Here is a 25727-nt window from a genome sequence, read left to right as displayed (position 1 = left end):
ATAAACGGGGGGGGGGGGGGGGGGGGTGACAACAGGAAGTGAGAGGAAATCTACCCCTAGGAAGGGAAATTCTCTCCTGTAAGAGTTAATATGGAAAAAACGTGTCTCCACTGATGCTTTATCACCAATCCTTGTTTCCCTAATAACCCCAAATTTTCTAAATTCAATTGTCTTTGGGACAGAAAGTGAAGTGAAATCTTCTGAACAGGGGCACAGACAGCAAACAGAAAGAGATCTAACATAGTGAAAGGCATTAAAAAACTGTGCATTTAGCAAATGCCAGTCACGGGAAAAAACAGGCATCGGTGTATTAGTGTAGTCCGGGTTTGCATCTGCGGCGTGCGTTCCATAGACACCGGAAGTTGCGTCACTGGTATGTAAACCGGAAATGCGTCTACACCTTTTGCCCCTCCTCCAGGGTGTCATCAAGGTCCTTGATGACGCCCATGGTCCCTGATGACACCCATGTTCCATGTTCCTCTTGACTTCCCCTAACCTGCAATGCTGCTGCGGTTGAGCGCCACCTGCAGTGGAGAAGGTTGACAGCATCTGCCTACCAGTCTTTTGTAACAGGTACTCCTCCATACACATCCAAAAATGTTAAGTTGTCACTTCAGCCACTTTAGTTACATAATTACCCTGGTTAAAAAAAAAAACACAAGTCCACCCAGTTCAACCAATGAACTTTAGTAGGTGAGCACTGTCTGTGTTTCACCTTTTCAGATGAAAGGGATGTTCTTGGAGCATTGTGTTTTTTCTCTGATGTTTTGACATATATAACTTGAATGGCTAGATCCAGATTTTTGGAAATAACGAAAGATATGCAAATACTGGTTTTCTCAGGAAGAGATAAATATAAAAGAAGGCCAATTGTTTTTCTAAAACAAACATTTATCCTGATAAAATATTTCAGTTACCATTATACATGTCAGATGCATCAGTCTCCTACTATTGATGCCCACCTTTATTTTTTACCTCGCCGTGTTATAAAAGTCTGCCTTTTTGTTTTTCAAAATGTTTGGACAATGCAACCCGACGAAAATTGTAATCAGAAATCAGATATTGTTCAAAGAACAATGTGTGTCTCATACTTGTAATGCATTCAAGAAAAATGTTTTTACTTGATGTAAGGCAAAAGTGAAAACTGAAATACCTGCAGTTTGACAGGAGCTGTCATATGCTAACAGATATGTGATTTAAATGTAAAACTCACGCGTGGTTTAACTTGGGAGGCCCCCCTGTCTGAGTGTCATCTTTTCATCCTTTGTTCCCTGGGGGGAAAGACTTGATAGGATTAAACATAGGTTGTGTGCAAGGTACAAGGGATCATGGGTAAAACGAGATACAGCATGGTAGCTAAGTGGATACAATGGAAGAAGAGTATTCCTGTCATAATCTAAAACTGACATTTCATGGAAATATTGGGCAAACCAAGTTACAATATTTATGAAGTATAAGGAGCACTTAACATTCGATCCACCTTCAATTTTTAGGCTATCCAAGCAAGTTTGCAAATATAACCTTTCACCTTTTTTCTTCTCCTTCTGTCCCCATGGGAGCATATCTGGGATCCTCTGTGCTTGATAGCTGCATAAGCCATCTGAAATATTCTGGGGATATTTTCTTATAAAAAAGGCATGAGTTTGTGTTCACGTCATAGACCAGTAATCTATAATAATAAGAACGTGCAGCTACAGGTATACCTATTACCATGTTTTTTCGAAAATAAGACCTACCTCAAAAATAAGATCTAGCATTATTTTCCAGGAAGGCTGCAATATAAGCCCTACCCCGAAAATGAGCCCTAGTTTAAAAAGATTGTAAAATCCTATAATCCAATTGATTACAGTAGTATATAATGTACAATGTGTGTGTTTTTGTAAGATAATTGCGGGGAAGAGAGCTCCGGCGGGTCACAGAAGTGCAGAGCGGAGCTATAACGAAGGTATTTGGCACAATTATATTACAGAAACACACATTGTACATTATATACTACTGTAATAGAGTGGATTATAGGATTTTACAACCCTTTTAACTCGGTTCACTCTGGGGATTCCTTTCAGGCAAGGAGAGAGAGGGGCAGAGAAGACACAATATTACATGGTAAGACCTACCCCAAAAATAAGCCCTACTGTGTCTTTTGTTGCCAAAATTAATATAAGACTCTGGCTTATTTTTGGGGAAACATGGTAGAAGTAATTTGCATAGAACAGAAAAGCCTCCCCTCAGGATTTCATTTGTTTAACCACTTCAATACCAGGCAATTATCCCCCCCCCCCCCCCTTTTCTGCCCAGGACAATTTTTAGCTTTCAGCACTGTCACACTTTGAATGACAATTGTGCGGTCATGCAACACTGTACCCAAACTATTTTTTTATCATTTTCTTGCAACAAATAGAGCTGTCTTTTAGTGGTATTTGATCACCAAATCGCGATTTTTAATTCTCACGCTATAAAAGAAAAAAGAGCGTAAATTTTGAAAAAAAAAACTGATGGGCACGGATAAGCAGCACTGATGGCACTGATAGGTGGCACTGATGGGCACTGATAGGTGAAACTGGATTGGCAGCACTGATGAGGAACTAGTGACAGGCTTTACGGAGTAGCACCGATTGGCACTTTGATGAGGCACTGACAGGCATCACTGATGAGGTACTGATTGTCAATTTTGGGCACTGTTCTGGGCACTGATCTGTACTTTCATGGGCACTGACAGGCTTGATAGAGAAGGACAGGCTGCAGGTGATGGGCATTGATTGGCACCTGTTGATGGGGCTGTGCTTATAATCAATGTGCTGATTATTAGCACAGACCCCCCCCCCCCCTCTTTTCTTTCACAGACTGGATCAAATACTAAAACAGGGTTTGCGTTATCTCCCTATAAACCAGCAAAAAACAGAGGAACCAACAACTATTTTACATATATTACAAGAGAGGCATTCTAAGTCTAAATATGCTAGGAACTGCTCCTCTCAAACATATATAAAAAAAAAATTTGCACACACAAAAATTGAAAAACCTTGGCCAAGATACTGTAGTGTAACCACTTTCTGGCCACTGAACGTAATATATATATATATATATATATATATATATCTATATATATATAGATATATATATATATATCTATATATATCTATATATATCTATATATATATATATATATATATATATATATATATATATATATATATATATATATATATATATATATATACTATATTACCAAAAGTATTGGGACACCTGCCTTTACACGCACATAAACTTTAATGGAATCCCAGTCTTAGTCTGTAGGGTTCAATATTGAGTTGACCCATCCTTTTCAGGTGGACTGGCTTGCAGTCTCCACTCTAATTCATCCTAAAGGTGTTCTATTGAGTTGAGGTTGGGCTGTGCAGGCCAGTCAAGTTCCTCCACCCCAAACTCACTCATCCATGTCTTTATGGATCTGCACTTGTGTGCAGTCATGTTGGAACAGAAAGGGGCCATCCCCAAACTGTCCCCACAAAGTTGGGAGCATGAAATTGTCCAAAATGGCTTGGTATGCTGAGAATTTCCTTTCACTGGAACTAAGGGCTCAAGCCCACCCCTAAAAGACAAACCCACGCCCTAATCCCCCCTCCACCAAATGATTTGGACCAGTGCACAAAGCAAGCTCCATAAAGACATGGATGAGGGAGTTTGGGGTGGAGGAACTTGCCTGCAACCTCCACCCATAAGAACACCTTTGGGATGAATTAGAGAAGAGACTGCGAGCCAGGCTTTCTAGTGTTCAATATTGAGTTGGTCCACCCTTTGCAGCTATAACAGCTTCAACTCTTCTGGGAAGGCTGTCCACAAGGTTTAGGAGTGTGTCTATGGGAATGTTTGACCATTCTTCCATAAGTGCATTTGTGAGGTCAGGCACTGATGTGTAGGAGAAGGCCTGGCTCACAGCCTCTGCTCTTATTCATCTCAAAGGTGTTCTATTGGGTTGAGGTTGCAGGCCAGTCAAGTTCCTCCACCCCAGACTCCCGCATTCATGTCTTTATGGAGCTTGCTTTGTGCACTGGTCCAAATCAATTAGTGGAGGGGGGATTAGGGTGTGCGGTTGTTTTTTAGGGGTTGGGCTTGAGCCCTTAGTTCCAGTGAAAGTAAATTCTCAGCATACCAAGCCATTTTGGACAATTTCATGCTCCCTACTTTGTGGGAGCATGTGTTCTAACGGGTTGAGGTCAGAACTCTGTGCAGGCCAGTCAAGTTCCACCACCCCAAACTCACTCATCCATGTCTTTATGGACATTGCTTTGTGCACTGGTGCGCAGTCATGTTGAAACAGGAAGGGGCCATCCCTAAACTGTTCCCACAAAGTTGGGAGCATGAAAATTGTCCAAAATGTCTTGATATGCTGAAGCCTTCAATGGGGCCAAGCCCAACCCCTTAAAAAATGACCCTGCACCATAATCCCCCCTCCACCAAATGATATGGAGGGATGGCCCAATACTTTTGGCAATATAGTGTGGATGAGCAAGTCTGGGAAGGAGGAGCTTGACTGGCCTGTACAGAGGCCTGACCTCAACCCGATATAACATCTTTGGGATGAATTAGAGCGGAGACTGTGAGCCAGGCCTTCTAGTCCAACATCAGTGCCTGACTTCGCAAATGCGCTTCTTGAAGAATGGTCAAACATTACCATAGACACACTTCTAAACCTTGTGGACAGCCATCCCAGAAGAGTTGAAGCTGTTATAGCTGCACAGGGTGGGCCAACTCAATGTTGAACCCTGCAGACTAAGCCCTTGTACACACGGTCGGAGATTCCATCGGAATGTGCCTGATCGGAGCGTTTTGTCGGATATTCCGACTGTGTGTGGTCTGCATCGGACTGTTTCCGTTGGAATATCCGTCAGACCAACTTTTCCAACTTGCCGGAAATATTTTCCGACAAAATGCTCCGATCGGACATACTCCGATCATGTGTAGAGAATTCCGATCGGACAGAGTGCCACGCCTGCTCAGATCAAATTCCTACACCAAAGCTATTGGCTACTAGCGTGAACATAGTCCCGTCATAACAAAATAACGTCATCACGTCGGATTTTCCGACAACTTTGTCCGACCGTGTGTATACAACAGTTTCGGACAAAATCCGACGGACAAAATCCGACGGATTTGGTTGTCGGAATCTCCGACCGTGTGTACAAGGACTAAGACTGAGATGCCATTAAAGGTCATGTACATGTAAAGACAGGTGTTGCAATACTTTTGACAACATTGTGTATATATTCTTATCTTACATCCCAGTTTCTGCATGCTGGGCCAAGGTTAGGGTGGTGTCATGGTCCATCCAGGAATATTCAAGATGCCAAAGATAGCAGGAAGACTCTCCATGTGCAGAAATTACTTCTTTGAAATTTTTGAAACCAGTATCTCGAAAAAAAGTTATTGTAATTTCAGCATTACCTCGTTACTACTAATAGAAGCCAGCAAAATGGAAGTATATTTTTTGCTTTTTTCATAAAGCCTGTGTTTCTTTTTTTTTAATGTAAGAGTTTTACAAAGGGGGTGTAATGTCTAATAGGCATCCCTTACATGTTGATGTTTTAATGAAAGGTTATCAGTTTTTAATCCTTCTTTTATATAATGCATGTCTATTTTTTTCTAGTTGAGTAGAAAGGATGGGTTTAAATTGGATTGAAAATGCAATGAAAATGGATTTAAATGTTTCACTTGTCCACAATTTAAAAAGCTGAAGAAGCAAAAATGCAGCGTGTTGTGTTTTTAAAATAGGAAAGTCAACACAATGTGGGAAAAGGGAAAAATATACATTTATTTTGGACAATCGGGATATTAAAAGATTTGTCAATTTGTCACAGTTTCCTACCTTCAGTAAAAAAAAAAAAAGGTTAAAAACAGCTGAAAGGCTAAAGTAAAAAAAAAAAAAAAATACACTGACACACATATAAGTTACCCTTATGCCGCGTACACACGTAGCGGACTATCCGACGGACTTAGTCTGGCAGACTTCCCGCCAGACTGTCCGTCCGACTTTCCGAACGGGCTACTTGCCCACACACGGCACTTTTTCAACAGACTAATACGGCGTACTAAGTCCGCCGTACTATCCGCCCTACTTTTGAAATGAACGGACTCGCCCACACACGCGGAGGAAAGTCCGCTCATTTCAAACGGGTCTCCAGGTAGGCGGGGCCCGCGAAGAAGACATCGCTGGCCCCGCCACCTGGTATGGACTTAAAGGAGAACCCCAACACTGAAAAAATCGGCGTGGGGGTTCCCCCCAGGTCCACATCAGACCCTTGTCCGAGTACGCTACCCGGCTGGCCAGGAAAGGGGGGTGGATCAGCGAGCGCCCCCCCCCCTCCTGAGCTGTACCAGGCCACGTGCCCTCAACATGGGGGGTGCCTTGGGGAAGGGGGGGCCGCGCGCCCCCCCACCCCAAAGCACCTTGTCCCCATGTTGATGAGGACAAGGGCCTCTTCCCGTCAACCCTGGCCGTTGGTTGTCGGGGTCTGCGGGGGGGCTTATCGGAATCCGGGAGCCCCCTTTAATAAGGGGGCCCCCAGATACCGGCCCCCCCACCCTATGTGAATGAGTATGGGGTACAATGTACCCCTACCCATTCACCTGTGAAAAAAAGTATAAAAAAAACACAACACAGGGTAAAAATTGTTTCCAGGTAGGCTGGAGGGGCTCCCACCATCCCTGTGCTGTGCTCATTATGAGGGGCTCCCACCATCCCTGTGCTGTTCTGACTTCCTCCTGGGGCTGTACCCCTGCTGTGCTCATTATGAAGGGCTCCCACCATCCCTGTGCTGTGCTCATTATGAGGGGCTTCCACCATCCCTGTGCTGTGCTGACTTCCTCCTGGGGCTGTACCCCTGCTGTGCTCATTAAGAAGGGCTCCCACCATCCCTGTGCTCTGCTAACTTCCTGGGTTTTTAACTTCATCATAACCAATAATCATAATTATTATGACAATAACAAAACGATATTAACGAACATTCTTACTTTGTCCGATTCTGGATCTCCCATCGACTAACAGTACCAGTCTCTCAGTCCCATATTAAAAAAAGGTAATTTTCCCAACCCTCACTCAGGAGCAGAAGAAAATCTCTGATTGCTCAACAAAACACCAGTCACATTTCCGTTGTAACGGAATTTGGATCCGAAATTCAATAACGAAATTTCATATTTCCTATACAATTCGGAAGCATAGAAATTTGTATTCCAGATGCTTCCGAATGTACGAATTTTTGGAAATTTGTACAGATTTTCGGAAATTTGTTCCAATTTTCGGAAATTTGTTCCAATTTTCGGAAATTTGTTCCAATTTTCGGAAATTTGTTCCAATTTTCGGAAATTTGTTTAAATTTTCGGAAATTTATAACAATTTTTGATTCATACAAACGAACCGCACATGTCTAGCTCGCAGATACACCCATCCTTTTGGACATTTCCATAGTTGCCAGGCACCCATAGTATGCCCACTTTTTTGCTACCTACAGTATATTTTACGATTGTGAAATGATTTGGACAAGTAGTCTCTATCATGCAACAACATCAATTCCTGTATGGTCTTTAACAGGTCACCTGCCATGACGTTATCTCTTTCCATCCGGCTCTGAACCCTGATCCTTGGAACAGCGCTAATTAACAAGCTGCACAGGTTTAGAGTGATGAAATGACATTTACCCCGAAGCCAGGTTATCTCATCCACACACCACTGGGCAGCGAAATAACAGCTGAATAGGGATTGTTTAAGGATGAATCTGTCTCTTTCTGTGTGGCAAACAGCAACATTTCATTCTGAACGCAATATTGAGGGTCGCTCAGGTCACGTTTCCCTTCTTCTTATATACCTTAAATGAAAAACTGGGGATCCACTTTCCATCAGCCTCTCCTTTATTGTCATTATTTTTTTTTTTGTGCGTGTGTTTAAAAGCTCCATAAATGCACAATTTAGAATGACACCGGCTTGTAGTGGTTACCTTATCCTTTTGACTAACAATGATGGGATTCCTGTCATGCTTTGCCTCCCCTACAGAGCCACTGATGGGATTTTTTGAAATCCTATTATTGGTTGCACTGTCGTGGTCTCAGATGGGACTTTCAATCAAAAAGGCAATCAGAAGGTTATGCATCTGTAAGCTCAACTGCAAAAAGAATGTGTACAGCTTCAAGACACCTGAAATTACTCATAGTAGCACCTGCTGGACCGAGGAAAAATGTGCAGCTTTAATTTATTCAGTCTGATTAAATGATAATATAATAGGATTGATAAGAGCTTGAAAATAAATGGCAGGCATGTCTATTTAAAGCTGACCTGTTACAGTTAAAACTGATACGAGAACTGTAACCCCAGAAATAAGTTATTAAGTGTTCAGATTGATTTTGTCACTTACAGTGGCATTCTTCATCTTTTGAAAATCCTGGGCTTTGCTTCTATATTGGTATTGTTATTTATTCCGCTGGTGATGTTCTTCTGCACTGCTGCTTTCAATAACAGCATTTTCTGAGATGCTGCATTGAGGATTTGGATATGCTTGTTATGTGGGGTATTATGAAGTTAGCCTTCTGCAGAACAGTATACAGTACCCCGCAAAAGTGAGTACACCCCTCACATTTTTGTAAAAATTTTATTATATCTTTTTGTGTGACAGTACTGAAGAAATTACACTTTGCTACAATGTAAAGTAGTGTACAGATTGTATAATAGTGTCAATTTGCTGTCCCCTCAAAATTACTCAACACGCAGCCATTAATATCTAAACCATTGGGAACAAACCTGAATACACCCCTAAGTGAAAATGTCCAAATTGGGCCCAATTAGCTATTTTCCCTCCCTGGTGTCATGTGATTCATTAGTGTTACAAGGCCTCAGGTGTGAATGGGGAGCAGGTGTGTTAAATGTGGTGTTATCACTCTCACCCTCATGCTGGTCACTGGAAGTTCAACATGGCACCTCATGGCAAAGAACTCTCTGAGGATCTTAAAAAAAAAAATGTTGCTCTACATAAAGATGGCCTAGGCCAGTGTTTCTCAACTCCAGTCCTCAAGGCGCCCCAACAGGTCATGTTTTCAGGATTTCCCTCAGATGAAACAGCTGTGGTAATTGCTAAGGCAGTGAAACTGATCAAATCACCTATGCAAAATAATGGAAAACTTGAAAATATAACCTGTTGGCGTGCCTTGAGGACTGGAGTTGAGAAACACTGGCCTAGGCTATAAGAAGATTGCCAAGACCCTGAAACTGAGCTGCAGCATGGTGGCCAAGACTATACAGCAGTTTAACAGGACAGGTTCCACTCAGAACAGGCATTGCCAAGAAGTTGAGCGCACATGCTCAGCGTCATATCCAGAGGTTGTCTTTGGGAAAAAGACATATGAGTGCTGACAGCATTGCTGCGGAGGTTGAAGAGGTGGGGGGCGATCAACTTGTCAGTGCTCAGACCATTCACCGCACACTGCATCAAATTGGTCTGCATGGCTGCCGTCCCAGAAGGAAGCCTCTTCTAAAGATGATGCACAAGAAAGTCCACCAACAGTTTGCTAAAGACAAGCAGGCTAAGGACATGGATTACTGGAACCATGTCCTGTGGTCTGATGAGACCAAGATAAACATATTTGGTTAAGATGGTGTCAGGCGTGTGTGGAGGCAACCAGACTAGGAGTACAATTGGCAAGTGTTTCTTGCCTACAGTCAAGCATGGTGGTGGGAGTGTCATGGTCAGGGGCTGCATAAGTGATGCCGGCACTGGGGAGCTATAGTTCATTGAGGGAACCATGAATGCCAACATGTACTGTGGCATACTGAAGCAAAGCATGATCCTCTCCCTTCATAGACTGGCCCGCAGGGCAGTATTCCAACATGATAACGACCCCAAGCACACCTTCAAGAGGACCACTGCCTGTTAGGATTGAGTTCATCTGCTGGTGGCAATGTGCTGTTCTGGGCTGTTTGCTGCAGCTCCAGTGTCCACCAGCAGGTGTCTCCCAAGAGCCAGCAGGCTGTAATAATTAGCCACACCTGGGTTCAACCATTAGGTGGCTATTTAAGGCTGCACCTCCCTTTCCCCATCATGTCACTGTTCTGTTCACCTCCTTGTTGCCTTGCTCCTGTCCTCTTCTGTCTTGCTCTGGCTCCCTGCTTAGTACTCAGTTTGTCCATCACTACCTTGCATCCCCGCATTCCCTGTACCCTCGTCAGTACCTTGTTTATAGTTGCACTTAGTCAGTAGTTTAGTTCTTTAGCTTTCGTTAGTGGGGTTTTGTTCTGTTTTCTGGGGTTGTTCATGTTCGCTGCTTCTTGTGTTTGTTTATTGCTGTGTTCACTGTTAACCACTTAAGCCTTGGAAGGATTTACCCTCTTCACGATCGGGTCATTTTTTGCGATGTGGCACTGCGTCAATTTAACTGACAATTGCGCGTCGTGCGATGCTGCTACCAAACAAAATCAATGTCCTTTTTTCCCCGCAAATAGAGCTTTCTTTTGGTGGTGTTTGATCACCTCTGCGTTTTTTTTTTTTTTTTGCGCTATAAACAAAAAAAGAGCGTCAATTTTTTAAAAAATACAATATTTTTTACTTTTTGCTATAATAGATATCCCAAAATTTTTAAAAAAATAATAATTTCTTCCTCAGTTTAGGCCAATATATATTCTTGTACAAATTTTTGGTAAAAAAAAAAATCACAATAAGTGAATATTGATTGGTTTGCACAAAAGTTATAGTGTCTACAAAATAGGTTTATAGCATTTTTATCATTATTTTTTTCTTTTTTTTAATTAGTAATGGTGACGATCTGCAATTTTTATCGGGACTGGAACATTGCGGCGGACAGAACGGAGACTTTTGACACTTTTGTGGGACTACTGACATTTATACAGTGATCAGAGCTAAAAATAGCCACTGATTACTGTATAAATGTAATTGGCAGGGAAGGGGTTAACACTAGGTGGGGATCAAGGAGTGAACTGTGTTCCCTTAGTGTGTTCTAACTGTATGGGGGATGGGACTGCCTGGGGGAGGAGACTGATCGGTGTTCCTATATACTAGGTGCACACAATCTGTCTCCTTTCCCCTGCCAGAACGTGGATTTGTGTGTTTACACACACATATCCTCATTCTGGCTCTGTCAGGAATGATCGTGGGTGCGACCAACAGGCACACACATCAGCTCCTCAGTACCACTGCGTGCGCACAAGTGCCCCTATACCCCTCAAAGTGGCCATCATACAGCTACGGCGATGCGCAGGGGGGCCATTCTGCCTCTGTCAAATGACGGCGGGTGGTACTTTGTTTGACCACAGTATCTATGTGTAGCTACAAGTCTGGTCTCCTTGCTGCAGAAACCTGAAAATTCATTTGCTAAAGAAGCTGAGGGTAAAGGTGATGGACTGGCCAAGCATGTCTTCAGACCTAAACCCTATTGAGCATCGGTGGGGCATACTCAAATGGAAGGTGGAGGAGCGGAAGGTCTTTAACATCCCCCAGCTCTGTGATGTCATCATGGAGGAGTGGAAGAGGACTTCAGTGGCAACCTGTGAAGCTCTGGTGAACTCCATGCCCAAGAGGGTTAAGACAGTGCTGGAAAATAATGGTGGCCACACAACATATTGACACTTTCAGCCCAATTTGGGCATTTTAATTTAGGGGTGTGCTCCCTTTTGTTGCCAGCAGTTTAGACTTTAATGGCTGTGTGTTGAGTTATTTTGAGGGGACAACAAATGTACACTGTTATACAAGCTGTACACTCACTACTTTACATGGCAGCAAAGTGTCATTTCTTCAGTGTTTTCACATGAAAATATATAATAAACTATTTACAAAAATGTGAGGGGTGTACTCACTTGTGTGTATATATATATATATATATTCTATATTATTTCTATTTTAAACTGAATATGTTGTTTTACAAGGTCAGGGTTTACATACAGTGTACTTTAATTGGGAGAAATGTATTTCAAATATAAAGTCATTAAATTAATGAGCAATAAATACATTTCCCAACATGAATAGGCATTATAAATATAAATATAACTCTATTAGGTTGGTTACAGATCAGCTATAAATTGCCTGAAAACCATCCTCAGTGCAACATAGAATCCCTTAAAGCCCAACTCCGACAACATTTTAAATGATCCCTTGCAATGGGGCTGTGCCTTCGCTGCAAGCGTTAATAGCTTGTTTTGTACCTGGAAGATGGCGTTCCCCTACTCTCCGGCAGCGGACTTTGCCTCCATTGACTAACCCTGCTTTGGTCTTGATGATGTCAGGAGGACCAAAGACTGCTGGTAATATAGGGGAGAAGTAGATACAGGAAAGTGCTATTTTACCTGCCAAATCATTATTTTTTTAGCCAGCCAGTCCTGAGATTTACACAGCCTCATTACATTGAACTGCCAGGTAGATGCCACACCTGAAGACTGAAGAAGGAATACCGTGTTGTCCTCTCTCCACACATAGCCTGTTATGTGGACAGAAAAAGACCAAAAATGTCATCTGTTCACGCTTTCTATCAGAATGAATCTTATCTGTACATTGCATGCAGCACACCTGATCGGCTCCAGTCCTGTTCCTCCTTTTATGTCTGAGTGCTACTGTGCAGCGAATTGCAAGATGTTGACATCAAGTTAAATTCAGGTACTTAGTGATGTTTTAAAAAGTATTAATATTTTTTGTATTGTTGTTATTATTATTATTAATATTGTTATTATTATTATTATTATTATTACTATTATTATATACATTATTGGATTAAATTGTGTTTTCTAAACTGATTTACTTTCAGTTCAGCTTGTGAAAATTCACATGTCCCTTTTCCATTCTTTTTCAATTAATTATATCTATTTTTAAATATTAAATGTGATAAAAATACCATTAAAGAATATGTGAACCCTGACCGTGTAAAGCAACCCACTGAGTTTATAATAGGATGATATATATATATATATATATATATATATATATATATATATATATTCTAAATATTTTTTTTTTGGTCTTTTATTAATGAGTGATCATAAATGCTTTTGTGGCTTGCATAAAGAGCTTGCATAAGTGGGGGTGGAGAATCTGCAATACACTGATCTGTCCAGTGAATGGCTTGGCAAGGGGGTGTGTGTCAGCATAAATTCTCCCAGCACATCCATAAAACTGACCACACTGGGATGGATGTGAAATAGGAAAGCATAGGGACTGGTGGGATCGCCAGGCACAGTATTTCACACAAAAGGAAGAAATACAAAGAGAACAGGATGCTTTTTACACAGGTACATGATACATCAGTCACATGTAGCACCCTGTCTTAAACAGGTTTATTGTCTAAATTTCATTTTTGGCTGGGTGGCAGTTAGCCCAGACTGATTGTATAATTTTTCTCTTGGTATTTCCCGGAGCTCAGTTGGGTTGCAATTTCTCACTGCTGTTAGTGGTACCACTGGCAATAGTATAACATTTCATGATAAGACTGAATGAATATTAATATTTCCTTCAACCAACCTAGTAGGAGGTTCATGGCCACTGGTGCATGCTGGGGAGGTGGTATAACTATTGGAAGGCAGAATTGGTAATCACTCTTTTACATCAGGCTGAGGCTCTGCTCAAGCTGTGCCAAGGAGGAGACCAAGTGAATGACCCGTGTTGTCACAAGGGCATAGTGATTCACTTGTAGGAGGACACACTGAGCCTAGGAAATAGAGAGAGAAGTCTGTGATGAAAATCGGGTGCAAATAGCGTGTGCGTGTTGTACGCCAATACTTACATTTTAGCTGCCTTATTTAAAATTTAAGTTTTTTCCTGAAACTTCTATCCTAAAATGAATGTGCATGTTATACGCCGATAAATGAGATAGATAGATAGATAAATATATATATATATATATATATATATATACATCTATATATATATATATATATATATTTACACACAAACACACACACACACACACGTATCGTTGATTGCAAAGCATAACTGAAGACTTGGAAAACCTCCAAAGAATTTGACCTCCTGTCCTGGTGACATCCTATTCTTCCAGTCACTATGGAAGCATTGGAAGGTTAAACTAGTCAGCAGGATATATTACTTTCATTCATTTTGTCAATGTACTGATTGATGTTTGTGCCCTTCTGAAGGGCACACTGGTTGGAAATCACATGGGAACGTAGGGTCAACATATAAGTTCCAAAACTTTTCTGAACTGTATTCTTTACAATACTACACACATCTAAAGCTGTCATAATTATAGTTTGTCATCTGAAATCCCCAGTCATTGTTATTATGACATTTCTATTTCTTAAAACTCATTGTGGTGCATGGCCATTGCATTGAGCTTATTTAAAAAAAAAAAAAAAAAAAACGCACAGAGCTAGGCAGGGCACAGATATATATTGCCCATTGTATTAATCTTTTTTACATTGAAAGATTGATTTACTAAAGGCAAATAGGCTATGCACTTTGCAAGTGCAGTTGCACTTATTTTCTCCAGAGCTTAGTGAATGTGGGGAAGCTTTACTTTATAAAGAATACTCAATAGGGTGCAAGGGGAAAAAAAAAAATCTTGCATATGATTGGATGATGGAGATCAGCAGAGCTTTACCACATTTACTATACTTATCTATACTACTGTATACTCTGCAATGCCAGGATCCTGCAGACTCGTAGTACACTGTCTGCCTGTAACTCCAATATGGGCAAGTGGATACTGAATGGTAGGAAGAATCAATGGACTATGAAAGCACTCACTAACGCCCTAGAACTTCATTGAGAACTACAGGCTGTCAGCCGTGACGACCAATGGTGGAGGAGAAGAGGCGGGAGCTGGAACGCGTTGCGTGTCTCACCGTAATTATGGGTGGAAACATGTAACATGTTCCAAAGGTGAACATATCCTTTAAGGATTTGTGGTTTATTCCATCAGCTATTTATTTTGATGGACTTTGCTTCTGATGGACATAGTTTTCTTACTTTCCACCAGTTCTTTTATTATTTATATATTTCTGTAGTCACGAGTATCTTGAGAGTTTAAAACATTTTTGTTTTTATTTTTTTATTTTTTTTCTCTCAGTCTGAGCTCTGCTATATAGGGGACTGCAAGAGACTATTACCAGATAAAATGTAGGTACTGACACGGCTTGCATTAAAAATATACCTATTTGATGATTTATTATTGATAGCAGAGCTAAATTCATTTGTGTCTACATTATGTCCACCTGGAGTGCAGCTACTAATGGCTTTCATTTGTAATTTCAGCATTTTATTAAACACATTTCAATTAAGCCTAAATGACATGCAATTAAACAGATGTAGAATATTCTCCCACCATCCATAACATTACATGTACTATTAAAGTGTGTAGAAGTGGCTTTGTCATATCTAAGGCCTTATGCACACTGGATGTTTTTTCTGATGCTTCTGGGGGCATTTTTTTGTTATGGCATTCTATATCCACTGAGACAATCTCCAAATATACACTATATTACCAAAATTATTGGGATGCCTGCCTTTACACGCACATGAACTTTAACCACATCCCGCCCAGCCTATAACAAAATGACGGCCTTGCGGTGGTTCAGTTATCCTGACTGGACGTCATATGACATCCTTCAGGATAACAGCCGCCACGCGCATCGCTGAGATCGGTGGTGCGGTGTGTCAGTCTGACACACTGCTGCAACGATCTCAGTAAAGAACCTCAGACGGAGGCCATTTACCACGTGATCAGCAGTGTCCAATCACAACTAATCACGATGTAAATAGGAAGAGCAGGTGATCGGCTTTTCCTCACTCGTGTCTGACCAATCAGCGGCTCTCCTCACGGGGGGTGTCTGCACTGATTGTTTATCAGTGCAGACCCCCCTCGGATGACCACATTGGGCCACCAGGGATGCCACTAGGACCACAAGGAAAGGGGGCAATGTGTGCATGGCCAGGTATGTACCCCATGACCATGGACATGTTCAAATGAATGCCCAATCTGTGACAATCAGTGCCCACAAATGGCCACTGATTGGCACCAGTATGTACTAAAAGAGAACAGTGATGCCACCCATCAGTCTCATCAGTTTTGAGGTCAAGACTCTGTGCAGTCAAGTTCCCCCATCCCAAACTTGCTCATCCTTGTCTTTATGGACCTTGCTTTGTTCACTGGTTCAAATCATTTGGTGGAGGGGGGATTAGGGTGTGGGGTGGTTTTCAGTCGTTAGACTTGGCTCCATAGTTCCATTGAAGGGAACTTTTAAGGCATCAGCATACCAAGACATTTGCACACACACATGAACTTTAATGGCATCCCAGTCTTACTTTGTAGGGTTCAATATTGAGTTGGCCCACCCTTTGCAGCTATAACAGCTTCAGCTCTTCTGGGAAGGCTGTCCGCAACATTTAGGAGTGTGTCTATGGGAATGTTTGACCATTCTAAGTCCTTGTACACACGGTCGGAGAATCCGTCGGAATGTGTCCTATCGGACCGTGCCGTCGGATAATCCGACTGTGTGTGGTATGCATCGGACTGATTCTGTCTGAATATCCGTCGGACCCAATTTTCCAACATGTTGGAAATATTTCCCGACCAACTGGGCCGGTCAGACATACTCCGATCATGTGTAGAGAATTTTGATCGGACCAAGTGCCACGCATGCTCAGATCAAATTCCTACATCAAAGCTATTGGCTACTAGCCTGAATGTAGTCCCATCGTAACGAAATTACGTCATCACGTTCTGAAAGATCAGATTTTTCGCCAACTTTGTCCGACCGTGTGTATGCAACAGTTTCGGACAAGATCAGACGGGCAAAATCCGACGGATTTGGTTGTGGAAATCTCTGACCGTGTGTACAGGGGCTTACTGAAGCGCAATTGTGAGATCAGGCCCTGATGTAGACAAGAAGGCCTGGCTCACAGTCTCCGCTCTAATTCATCCCAAAGGTGTTCTATCAGGTTGAGGTTAGGACTCTGTGCAGGCCAGTCAAGTTCCTCCACTCCAATCTCACTTATCCATGTCGTTATGGACTTTGCTTCTGGAAGAATGGTCAAACATTCCCATAGACACACTCCAAAATGTTGCAGACAGCCTTCCCAGAAGAGTTAAAGCTGTTATAGCTGCAAAGGGTGGGCCAACTCAATACTGAACCCGACAAAGTAAGAATGGGGTGCCATTAAAGTTTGTGTGCATGTAAAGGCAGGCATCCCAATAATTTTGGAAATATAGTTTACAGTATGTTTTGGTAGTGGGGAAGCATTTTTAAGCCTAAGTTTAGCAAAACCCTTTTCTTTTTTTTTTTTTTTATCAGCACAAGGGACAGTAGCTTGTGCTGGCTGTCATAGTTGCAATCTTCTGTTGTATATCTCATAAAATATCCCACAGCCATAAACTTTTGGTTGATAGATTCATTCTTGGGAATTATAGTGTCATTTCTATGAATGGAGGAGAGTGGAAAGGTTGGGCATAGTCAGTACTCTTAATGAGTACCTGTGATATGTCCCTCTGCTTTTTAACCCCCAAAGCACTAGAAGAATACAATTGCAGGTTATTGGAGGGGGACCAAGACAGCTGGCAGCGACACAAGGGACACCTTAGATTAAATGTAAAAACTGTCTATTGTGTGTGTGTGTTTTTTGTTTCAAGTTTTGTGTAAACTTAGGCTTTAGGATTCTAAAATGTTGCAAAGAAAAAGAGCAGGCGTTTTAGTCATTTCTGGGGACATTAAAGCTCGCACTTAATGGGACTTTGTGGACCACCCTTTTGGGTGTAGTTTTGTCTGGTTACCAATGCACTGTATATAAAGCAAACCCATATTGTTGTATATAGTTTTTTTTTTTTTTTTAAACCCATGGCACCAGGGCTGAAGTAAGAGTAGCCCGATTTCCAGGTATCGATAAGAGTGCAGTTACATTTTCAGTACACAAATATAACCATTAAGGTTATGGTGAATAGAGAAAAAAATAATAAAAAGGCCCTCCAGCTGAAACAGTCCATACCACCGTAGAGCCTTGGTTAGGTTAAATTTACTGTAGCTCCTCTTTTGGGTTTTTCCTGTTCTGTGTTACAGGTGGGACGATCTCCCACTTCCTATCTCAAGGACACCCAGGATGTTGTTGAGCTGACCTTCCTGTATCTACTTTTTGAAGTACTTTCATATATTCCTGTGCAAATAGCTGGTCACGGCATGGCTTGCTCCCTATAGTTTTACCTCTACCATGGATTTGAGGCGAATCCCAGGATCTGCAAAGTTCCTGGATCAAAATTTGCAAGTTTGATACCCCAAATCATCGCTGACTTTGGAAATTTCAAACTGGACCTGATGCAACTTGGATTCTGTGTGTCTCCACTCTTCTTCCAGCCTTTGGGACTTTGATTTCCAAATGAAATGCAACATTTTCCACAGTCAGTGATGATTTGGGAAGCCATGTCATCTGCTGGTGTTGGTCCACTGTGTTTTATCAGGTCCAAAGTCAGCGCAGCCCTCTACCAGGAAATTCTATAGCACTTCATGCTTCCCTCTGCTGACCAGATTAATGGAGATGCTGATTTAATTTTCCAGTAGGACTTGGCACCTGCCCACGCTGTCAAAAGTACCAATATCTGGTTTAATGATCATGGTATCACTGTGCTTAATTGGTTAGCAACTCGCCTGAGCTAAAACCCATAGAGAATCTGTGGGGTATTGTTAAGAGGAAGATGAGAGACACCAGACCCAACAATGCAGACAAGCTGAACTTTGGCTTCCATAACACCTCAGCAGTGCCACAGGCTGATCGCATCCATGTCACACCGCATTGATGCAGTAATTCATGCAAAAGGAGCCCCAACAAAGTATTGAGTGCATACTATACTGTACATGGACATACTTTTCAGTAAGCCAAGATTTCTGTATTAAAAATCCTTTTTTTATTGCTCTTCTGTAATATTCAAATTTTCTAAAATACTGAATTTTGGGTTTTCACTAGCTGTAAGCCATAATCATCAAAATTAAGAAAAAGAAATGCTTGAAATATATCACTCTGTGTGTAACGCGTCTGTATAAAATAAATGATTTTCACTTTTTTAATTGAATTTCTGAAATAAATTAACTTTTTAATGATATCCTAATTTTTTAAGATGCACCTGTATTTCAAGGGGGAGCAAAACTTCCAAAACTGTTCACAAACTTAACCCAGGCAGATTCACTCATTCTTATTAAAAGCCAAAGATGGATGATAGTAAGGTCAAACAACCGCAATGCCTTGAGTGTCATTGAGTACAAAGTGTGGGGGGCGGGGATTATCCCATCATGTATACAACATTAAAGACCCAACACAATTGAGCACTTTATCTATAACTAAAAGAAAATGAATCTATCTCATTTGATACATAATTTTTTTTATTTATGCAAACCCTTATATAATAAGTGTAAATGTTAATTCCCCAAGGAAGAGACCAACAACATATTTATAAAAATATATTTCAACAAGTAGTAAACAATACAGGAATTTTTCAATACATGAAGTAAATAAACAAATGATCATATAGCTTCAGAGCAAAGTAGAAAATTAAAATGATCTGCATGTGATACTTCAATTTATTATACAATCTCTACTTATAATTGCAAATTTAATATGAGAGCAGCGGATGGCGCTGCCAATTTTTCATGTGGTCGTGTCCCTGTGCATAACTAGAGAATATCATAAAAAGGAAATGCTGACTTAAGCACTGAAATTATACATACACTGATTTTCGCTCTAGAACACTGGATCACTACAAGCGTGTGTCTGTCACTGTACAGTGTAATGTGTAAAACTCTAAAGTTCTAAATGTCTGAAATATTCACATGAACCTGCTTATTTCCAGATGTTTGTGCTTGTAATAAAAAACACCATTGATCATTTTCATAATTCTTGACAAAATATAAAAACTCACAAAGTCTTTCAGAAAAAAAGTTTTTGCTCCTATTGATCTTTTCTTCGAAGTTCAACTACCGCAAATATACATTGCCCCATTTTATTAAATAACCTTTTACGGAATTAAAAAAAGTCCGCATCAGTTTTTAAAATGTATATGATTTTTTTTTTTTTTACTTTTAATATGTGCATACAAAAAATAAATGGCCCATTAATGGATAGAAGTTATTTATATAATATATATTAATATATAATATATATTTTAAACATATATTTTATGCAAATAATTTAAGACATGAAATAAAGACAATAAAATAACAATATGAAAAAAATAGCAAATAAATTATATTTAGAACAACATGAAACAATAAAATCTTTTTGAAAATATTCAAATTTATTTTTGACCTTTTGTGGAGGCTTGCGATTCTTGGCATGAAAAGCTCAGGAAATGCATGTCTCCTTTCGAGGGGAGATGTTTATTGATCAACGCACAACCTTTTTATAGTTAAATTTGTAATAGGACATGTGAATATTTTAAGGCTCAAAAACATGTAATCATGATGAACTGGTGGTTTTGATGGCCACCAAGTATGTACAATGTAAAGTCATTACACAGTGGAAGCCAGCTGGGCATTGATAAGTTATCAAAATTCATCAGAAGACCAAATATTGCTTTAGTAAAAAGTGGTTGATTCCTTGTTTTCAAAACTTTGCAGTAGACTTTATTGGTAGAAGACATTACCACAGAGCAACCATTCACTTGTCCAAAGTTCCAATGTCTTTTGCCTTATTTGCTCTGTTATCTAGACATCTCAGATGCCAAATTTCCATATTCCAAGGTGGTGCAAGTGAATACTGAACATCCAATGACTTCTAGATACTTCACAAACTTTACTCCACAAGACTGACCCCCTAACGTACACAATTTTTGGTTCAACATTACAATGTAGTTGATTTGTTTTCTTATTGATGACTGGTGCTAATCTGTCTCTAGAACAAGTTGGCCACTTTTAGTCTTTTACTAACAATGACCCTAAAATATTACAGAGTTGTCAAGTTCAGAATGCAAAAAAGGGGTTGGTTTATTGTCAAGTTTCTCTGTCACTTTCTCCAACTGAGTAAAGTTCTCCCAGTCTTTTAAAGCGAGGACCCCAATCACTGAGGTAGTCAAAATTTTGATCGGAGTCCGAAGTTGAGGATTCTAAGGAGCTCAGGGAACCAGCCACTGATCCTCGTCCTTCATAACCATAAATCTGGATTGAGTCATATGGTGGAGCAGTAGGATCATTGTCAGCTTCGTGGAGCCTTACGTTAATAAATTCATCAACGTCAACGCCATTGGGAGTAGAGGAATGACCTTGTCTGGGCATGAACTGAAAATCAGGCTTGATGTCCTTACGCGGTAAATATCCATTTATACCATCTGGATTTTGCAAGGTGGCAATATCAAAGGCCTCTGTGTCTTCTTCTCCTCCACCTTCATCATCATAGCGGATGATATTTTCACGGACATCTTCATCATCCTTAATTATGAGAGGCTCGTTTTTGTGTCTTCGGAGGGTGACAAAGAGCACAACAATAACTGGAAAAGAACAAGATTGAAAACAAATGAATATTGATATTGAAATATAGTATGTGCCTTTTAAAAGATGAATATTAATTACAATATTTACATTTTAAAAACACATTTCGAACTAGTCACAGTGGTATTGTGTTTTTCTTAAGCCAAGGCATCCTGTTAACAGGGTTTTTATGCTACCTTCACATCACCACTGTCAGTGATCAGGAGACAGGCCCACCAGCTCTTGATCATTACTAGAGAAAAGGATCTGTCTATGGGGTCTCGGTCACTGTACGCACACAATGAAGGTGCTCTAAGCACAGAAACCTTCTCAGCACAGAAACTTTGGCTTCCCGTGGATGTATATGTGCCCTCTTTGCTACTACACATATGTATTACTTGGGAGGCAATGAGTTAAACAGAATTAAACTGTTTTTCAGACTGATTTATCATTTAGTAAGTCACGGCATAATGTGTAGAGTACAATATCCAACAGAAACAAACATTTTTATTTGCTCTTACTTTTATAAACCTAAATTATAACTACAGCCTAAACTTTTTTTTAGATTGGATAGATTGTGGGGAAGCTAAAATCCACAGCAGGGCTGTCAGTTTTTATTTTACAAATACATGACAAAGGATTCATAAAGCACCACTAATTATCTAAAGCACAGTGAAGAAACTTGTTTTGCAGCTACCTTTGTCTGATAGTAAACTCATACTGAGCAGAAAATACATTTACTTTAATAGACCTGTTCAGTGAAAACATAGCAAATGCCCGTTAAAGAATTGGAGTGGCTTAGTAGCACACTGATCATCAAATTGGTCATCAAGATGAAGTCTAGGGACACATACAGTATCTTGCTTGCTTTAATGGGCAAATCTGACTCTCCCTTTTCTGTTTTCTAAAAATGCTGCTTATATTCCGCCTGCTTTCTGTACTTACACGCCAAGACAATTAAAAAAAAAAAAAACTAAGGCCATGTATGTAGTTTTTTTTTTTTGCCACCTGTGTCCTTTTGGGGAAATCTTTTTAAGGGATAAAAAATACTCTTTTGACCAGAACAAGTGTTCTCATTGGCAGATTTCCTTCTGGAGAGAACTCAAAATGTAGGATTTCTCCTCACATTCCATCCTGTAAAAATGGTCACAAAAAAAAGAGCAAGTTGCACAAGCAGGGACATAGATGGCAATAAAAATATGACATGATCTCTCACAGCTCTATCCAAAACAAGAATCAAAAAGTTTGGTGTGAGGGTATTGGGGACAGCCGTTCACGCTAACCTCCTATAACCAACCCAAACCAATAAATAGTATTTGGACTATACTGGTACTTTTTATAGAAAAGAAAAGGCAAAAATGGAAAAAGGATAAAATTTACCAATGTTTAATAAATACAAAAAAAGAAAGAAAAAAAGGACACTACACAATGTCACAATGTTTTGTCCTTTTTTTATTTATTTTTTATTTATTTTTTTGTATTTATTAAACATTGGTAAATTTTATCCTTTTTCCATTTTTGCTTTTTCTTTTCTATAAAAAGTACCGGTATAGTCCAAATACTATTTATTGGTTTGGTTATAGGAGGTTAACGTGAACGACTGCTCCAATACCTCCACACCAAACTTCTCCCTTCTGGAGAGAACTCAAAATGTAGGATTTCTCCTCACATTCCATCCTGTAAAAATGGTCACAAAAAAAGAGCAAGTTGCACAAGCAGGGACATAGATGGCAATGAAAATATGACATGATCTCTCACAGCTCTATCCAAAACAAGAATCAAAAAGTTTGGTGTGAGGGTATTGGGGCAGCCGTTCACGCTAACCTCCTATAACCAACCCAAACCAATAAATAGTATTTGGACTATACTGGTACTTTTCATAGAAAAGAAAAGGCAAAAATGGAAAAAGGATAAAATTTACCAATGTTTAATAAATACAAAAAAAGAAAGAAAAAATGTTTTTTTTGTATTTATTAAACATTGGTAAATTTTATCCTTTTTCCATTTTTGCTTTTTCTTTTCTATAAAAAGTACAGGTAAAGTCCAAATACTATTTATTGGTTTGGGTTGGTTGTAGGAGGTTAGTGTGAACGGCTGCGCCAATACCCCCACACCAAACTTTTTGATTCTTAAAATTTGTGGATGATGGTACTGGATATTTCTATGCTTAAATGAGGCGATACTCGCAATTCCTTCTATACAAAACAAAACAAAAGAAGAAATTAGATGGCTTTAGAAATGTATTCCCTCTCTCTGTCTTTTTTTTTTCTCAGGACAGATAAATTCAGAATCCATTGTCTATTGGCCAACCTTCATTTTAATACAAGGACTTTCCAGCTAGTTGTACTAGTGATTTTAGCAGTTCTCCTAAATCTCTCTTGAGAGGCTGCAAGTCTATGTAGATCTTCTGCCTCTTGGAAGATTGACAGTAGAGACATCAGACATCACCACTGTTAACAGCAGCTACTTCGCTTCATGAAAAATACATTTATGGAGAAATCTAGCTGTCGCTGTCTCTCTGGCTTCACAGTTCAAAATCACGTTACATTTCCAGCCTAGCACTTAATCTAACAAAACTTTACCACTACCCGTGCTCTGAAAAAAAAAAAAAAACAGAAATCCATAATTACAGAGGAACCTATTCTGGTCTTCTGGTCTCTAAAAAATCGAAACATTTAGAAATGAAAGGGGTTGTAAACCCTCATGGTTTTTCATCCAGTTCAACCTGAGTGAGTGTCTACAATTCTCCCTATCCCTTGCACACTCACGTTGGTCCTTACCCTCAAAAGGCCCACAATCCAAGGTCCCCATTCATATACTAGGGCCAATTTAGGACAGAAGCCAATTAGCCTACCTGCATGTCTTTGGATTGTGGGAGGAGGCTGGGGTGCCCAGAGGAGGCCCATGCAGGCACAGGGAGAACATGCAAACTCCAGGCAGGTAGTGTTTGGGATTTGAACCAGTGACCCTTCTTGCTGATAGGTGAGAGTGCTAACCACTACACCACTGTGCTGCCCAATGCAGATGCAGAAGCGGGACACAGGAGCACGCCAGCACAGGTGTCCCAAATGAGAGCGCCTTTCCAACGAGGCACTCGAGAAGAGGAGGAGCCACCAGCGCCACTGAGGGACCCCAGAAAAGAATGATCGGGGCCACTCTGTGCAAAACCAACTGCACAATGGAGGTAAGTATGACATATTTACTATTTAAAAAAAAAAAAAACGAGAACTTAGTAACAATTAATTTAGTAAGTTAATCTACTTATCAATCAATCTGACCTATTTGGGATCAGTATTTGACACAAACACTACTTTTTATTATAATATTTAGTATTATGTAGCAATATGTTTAAAGCGACCATGTTAGCAGTCTCAAAATTCAAACAAGCAGGTCCATTTAAAAGTGTAAATACTTCCCCTCCCCCCCCCCGCTGCCTGTTCCATCAACCACTATGTTCCAAAGAAACAAAAGCCCAAAATCTGCTTGAAAACTGATACTTCCGGGAGTGTCAATCTCTATGTTCTCTGCAGTGCTCAATTAGTTCACCTATCCACCTCCATAAAGTAGAGGTTTGTTTTTTTTGAGGGTAGAGACTTTCAGGAAGCCATGGCCTGGTAAGGTCATGTATTTCCATCCCTAGGGACTTTAAATGACATCATGGCCTGGAATGATCATGGGTATCCATCTCATTTTCATCTAGAGAAAGGAGTTTATTTACAAGGAGGGTGGGACTTTGCTGCCACGTGCTTCACACAAAGTCCCACCCTCCTTAATAAATTACTTTCTCTATCCACCTCCATGTCCTTACCCTGTCCTATAAAGAAGTGGAGGCCAGAGGAAGGAATCAATGGACACTGATGGGAACATGTGAGGTGGGAATGACTCCTCTTCAATTGAGTTGTGTTCAGCAGTGCATGAAATGAGAGTTAAGTAATTCAATTATAATTTACAGGGAGCTGTTTTCTTTTAGATTTGGGATTGGCAACATGGTCACTTAAAAAAGCATAGTACAAAGATATTTATCATTGTATTTTAGAATTATTATTTTTACACTGGCCATGAATAAAATTGAGTCATATGGTGGAGCAGTAAGATCATTGTCAGCTTCATGGAGCCTTACGTTAATAAATTCATCAACGTCAACGCCATTGGGAGTAGAGGAATGATAGGCATTATATACCTTCTTATCTGTATCTTATGCTTTTCTACAGAAGATGTACATTGATCATGTAGTTTCATGGTGTCAACTGTTACCCTGAACACACAGCCTATAGCTGTGTACATCTTCACA

The 25727-nt window shown here is 40.2% G+C and overlaps 1 protein-coding gene across 2 annotated transcripts in view; it reads right to left on the bottom strand.

Annotated features, from left to right (window-relative positions):
• Nucleotides 1–19422: 19422 nt before the first annotated feature.
• Nucleotides 19423–25727, bottom strand: part of CDH8 (cadherin 8) — a 663994-nt gene continuing 657689 nt past the window's right edge. For both annotated transcript variants that reach the window (XM_077454372.1, XM_077454381.1), the window contains exon 12: nt 19423–21456. In XM_077454372.1, the coding sequence (XP_077310498.1) occupies nt 20963–21456 (494 nt within the window). In that variant the 3' untranslated portion in view covers nt 19423–20962. The remainder of the gene's footprint in view (nt 21457–25727) is intronic.

This window comes from Lithobates pipiens, unplaced genomic scaffold (assembly GCF_037356315.1).
Source record: "Lithobates pipiens isolate NorthernLeopardFrog02 unplaced genomic scaffold, aLitPip1_a1.2 Scaffold_10, whole genome shotgun sequence".
NCBI classification, from domain to species: domain Eukaryota; kingdom Metazoa; phylum Chordata; class Amphibia; order Anura; family Ranidae; genus Lithobates; species Lithobates pipiens.
Note: the sequence above shows the minus strand (reverse complement) of the source record. Positions and strands in the feature narration are given on the sequence as shown.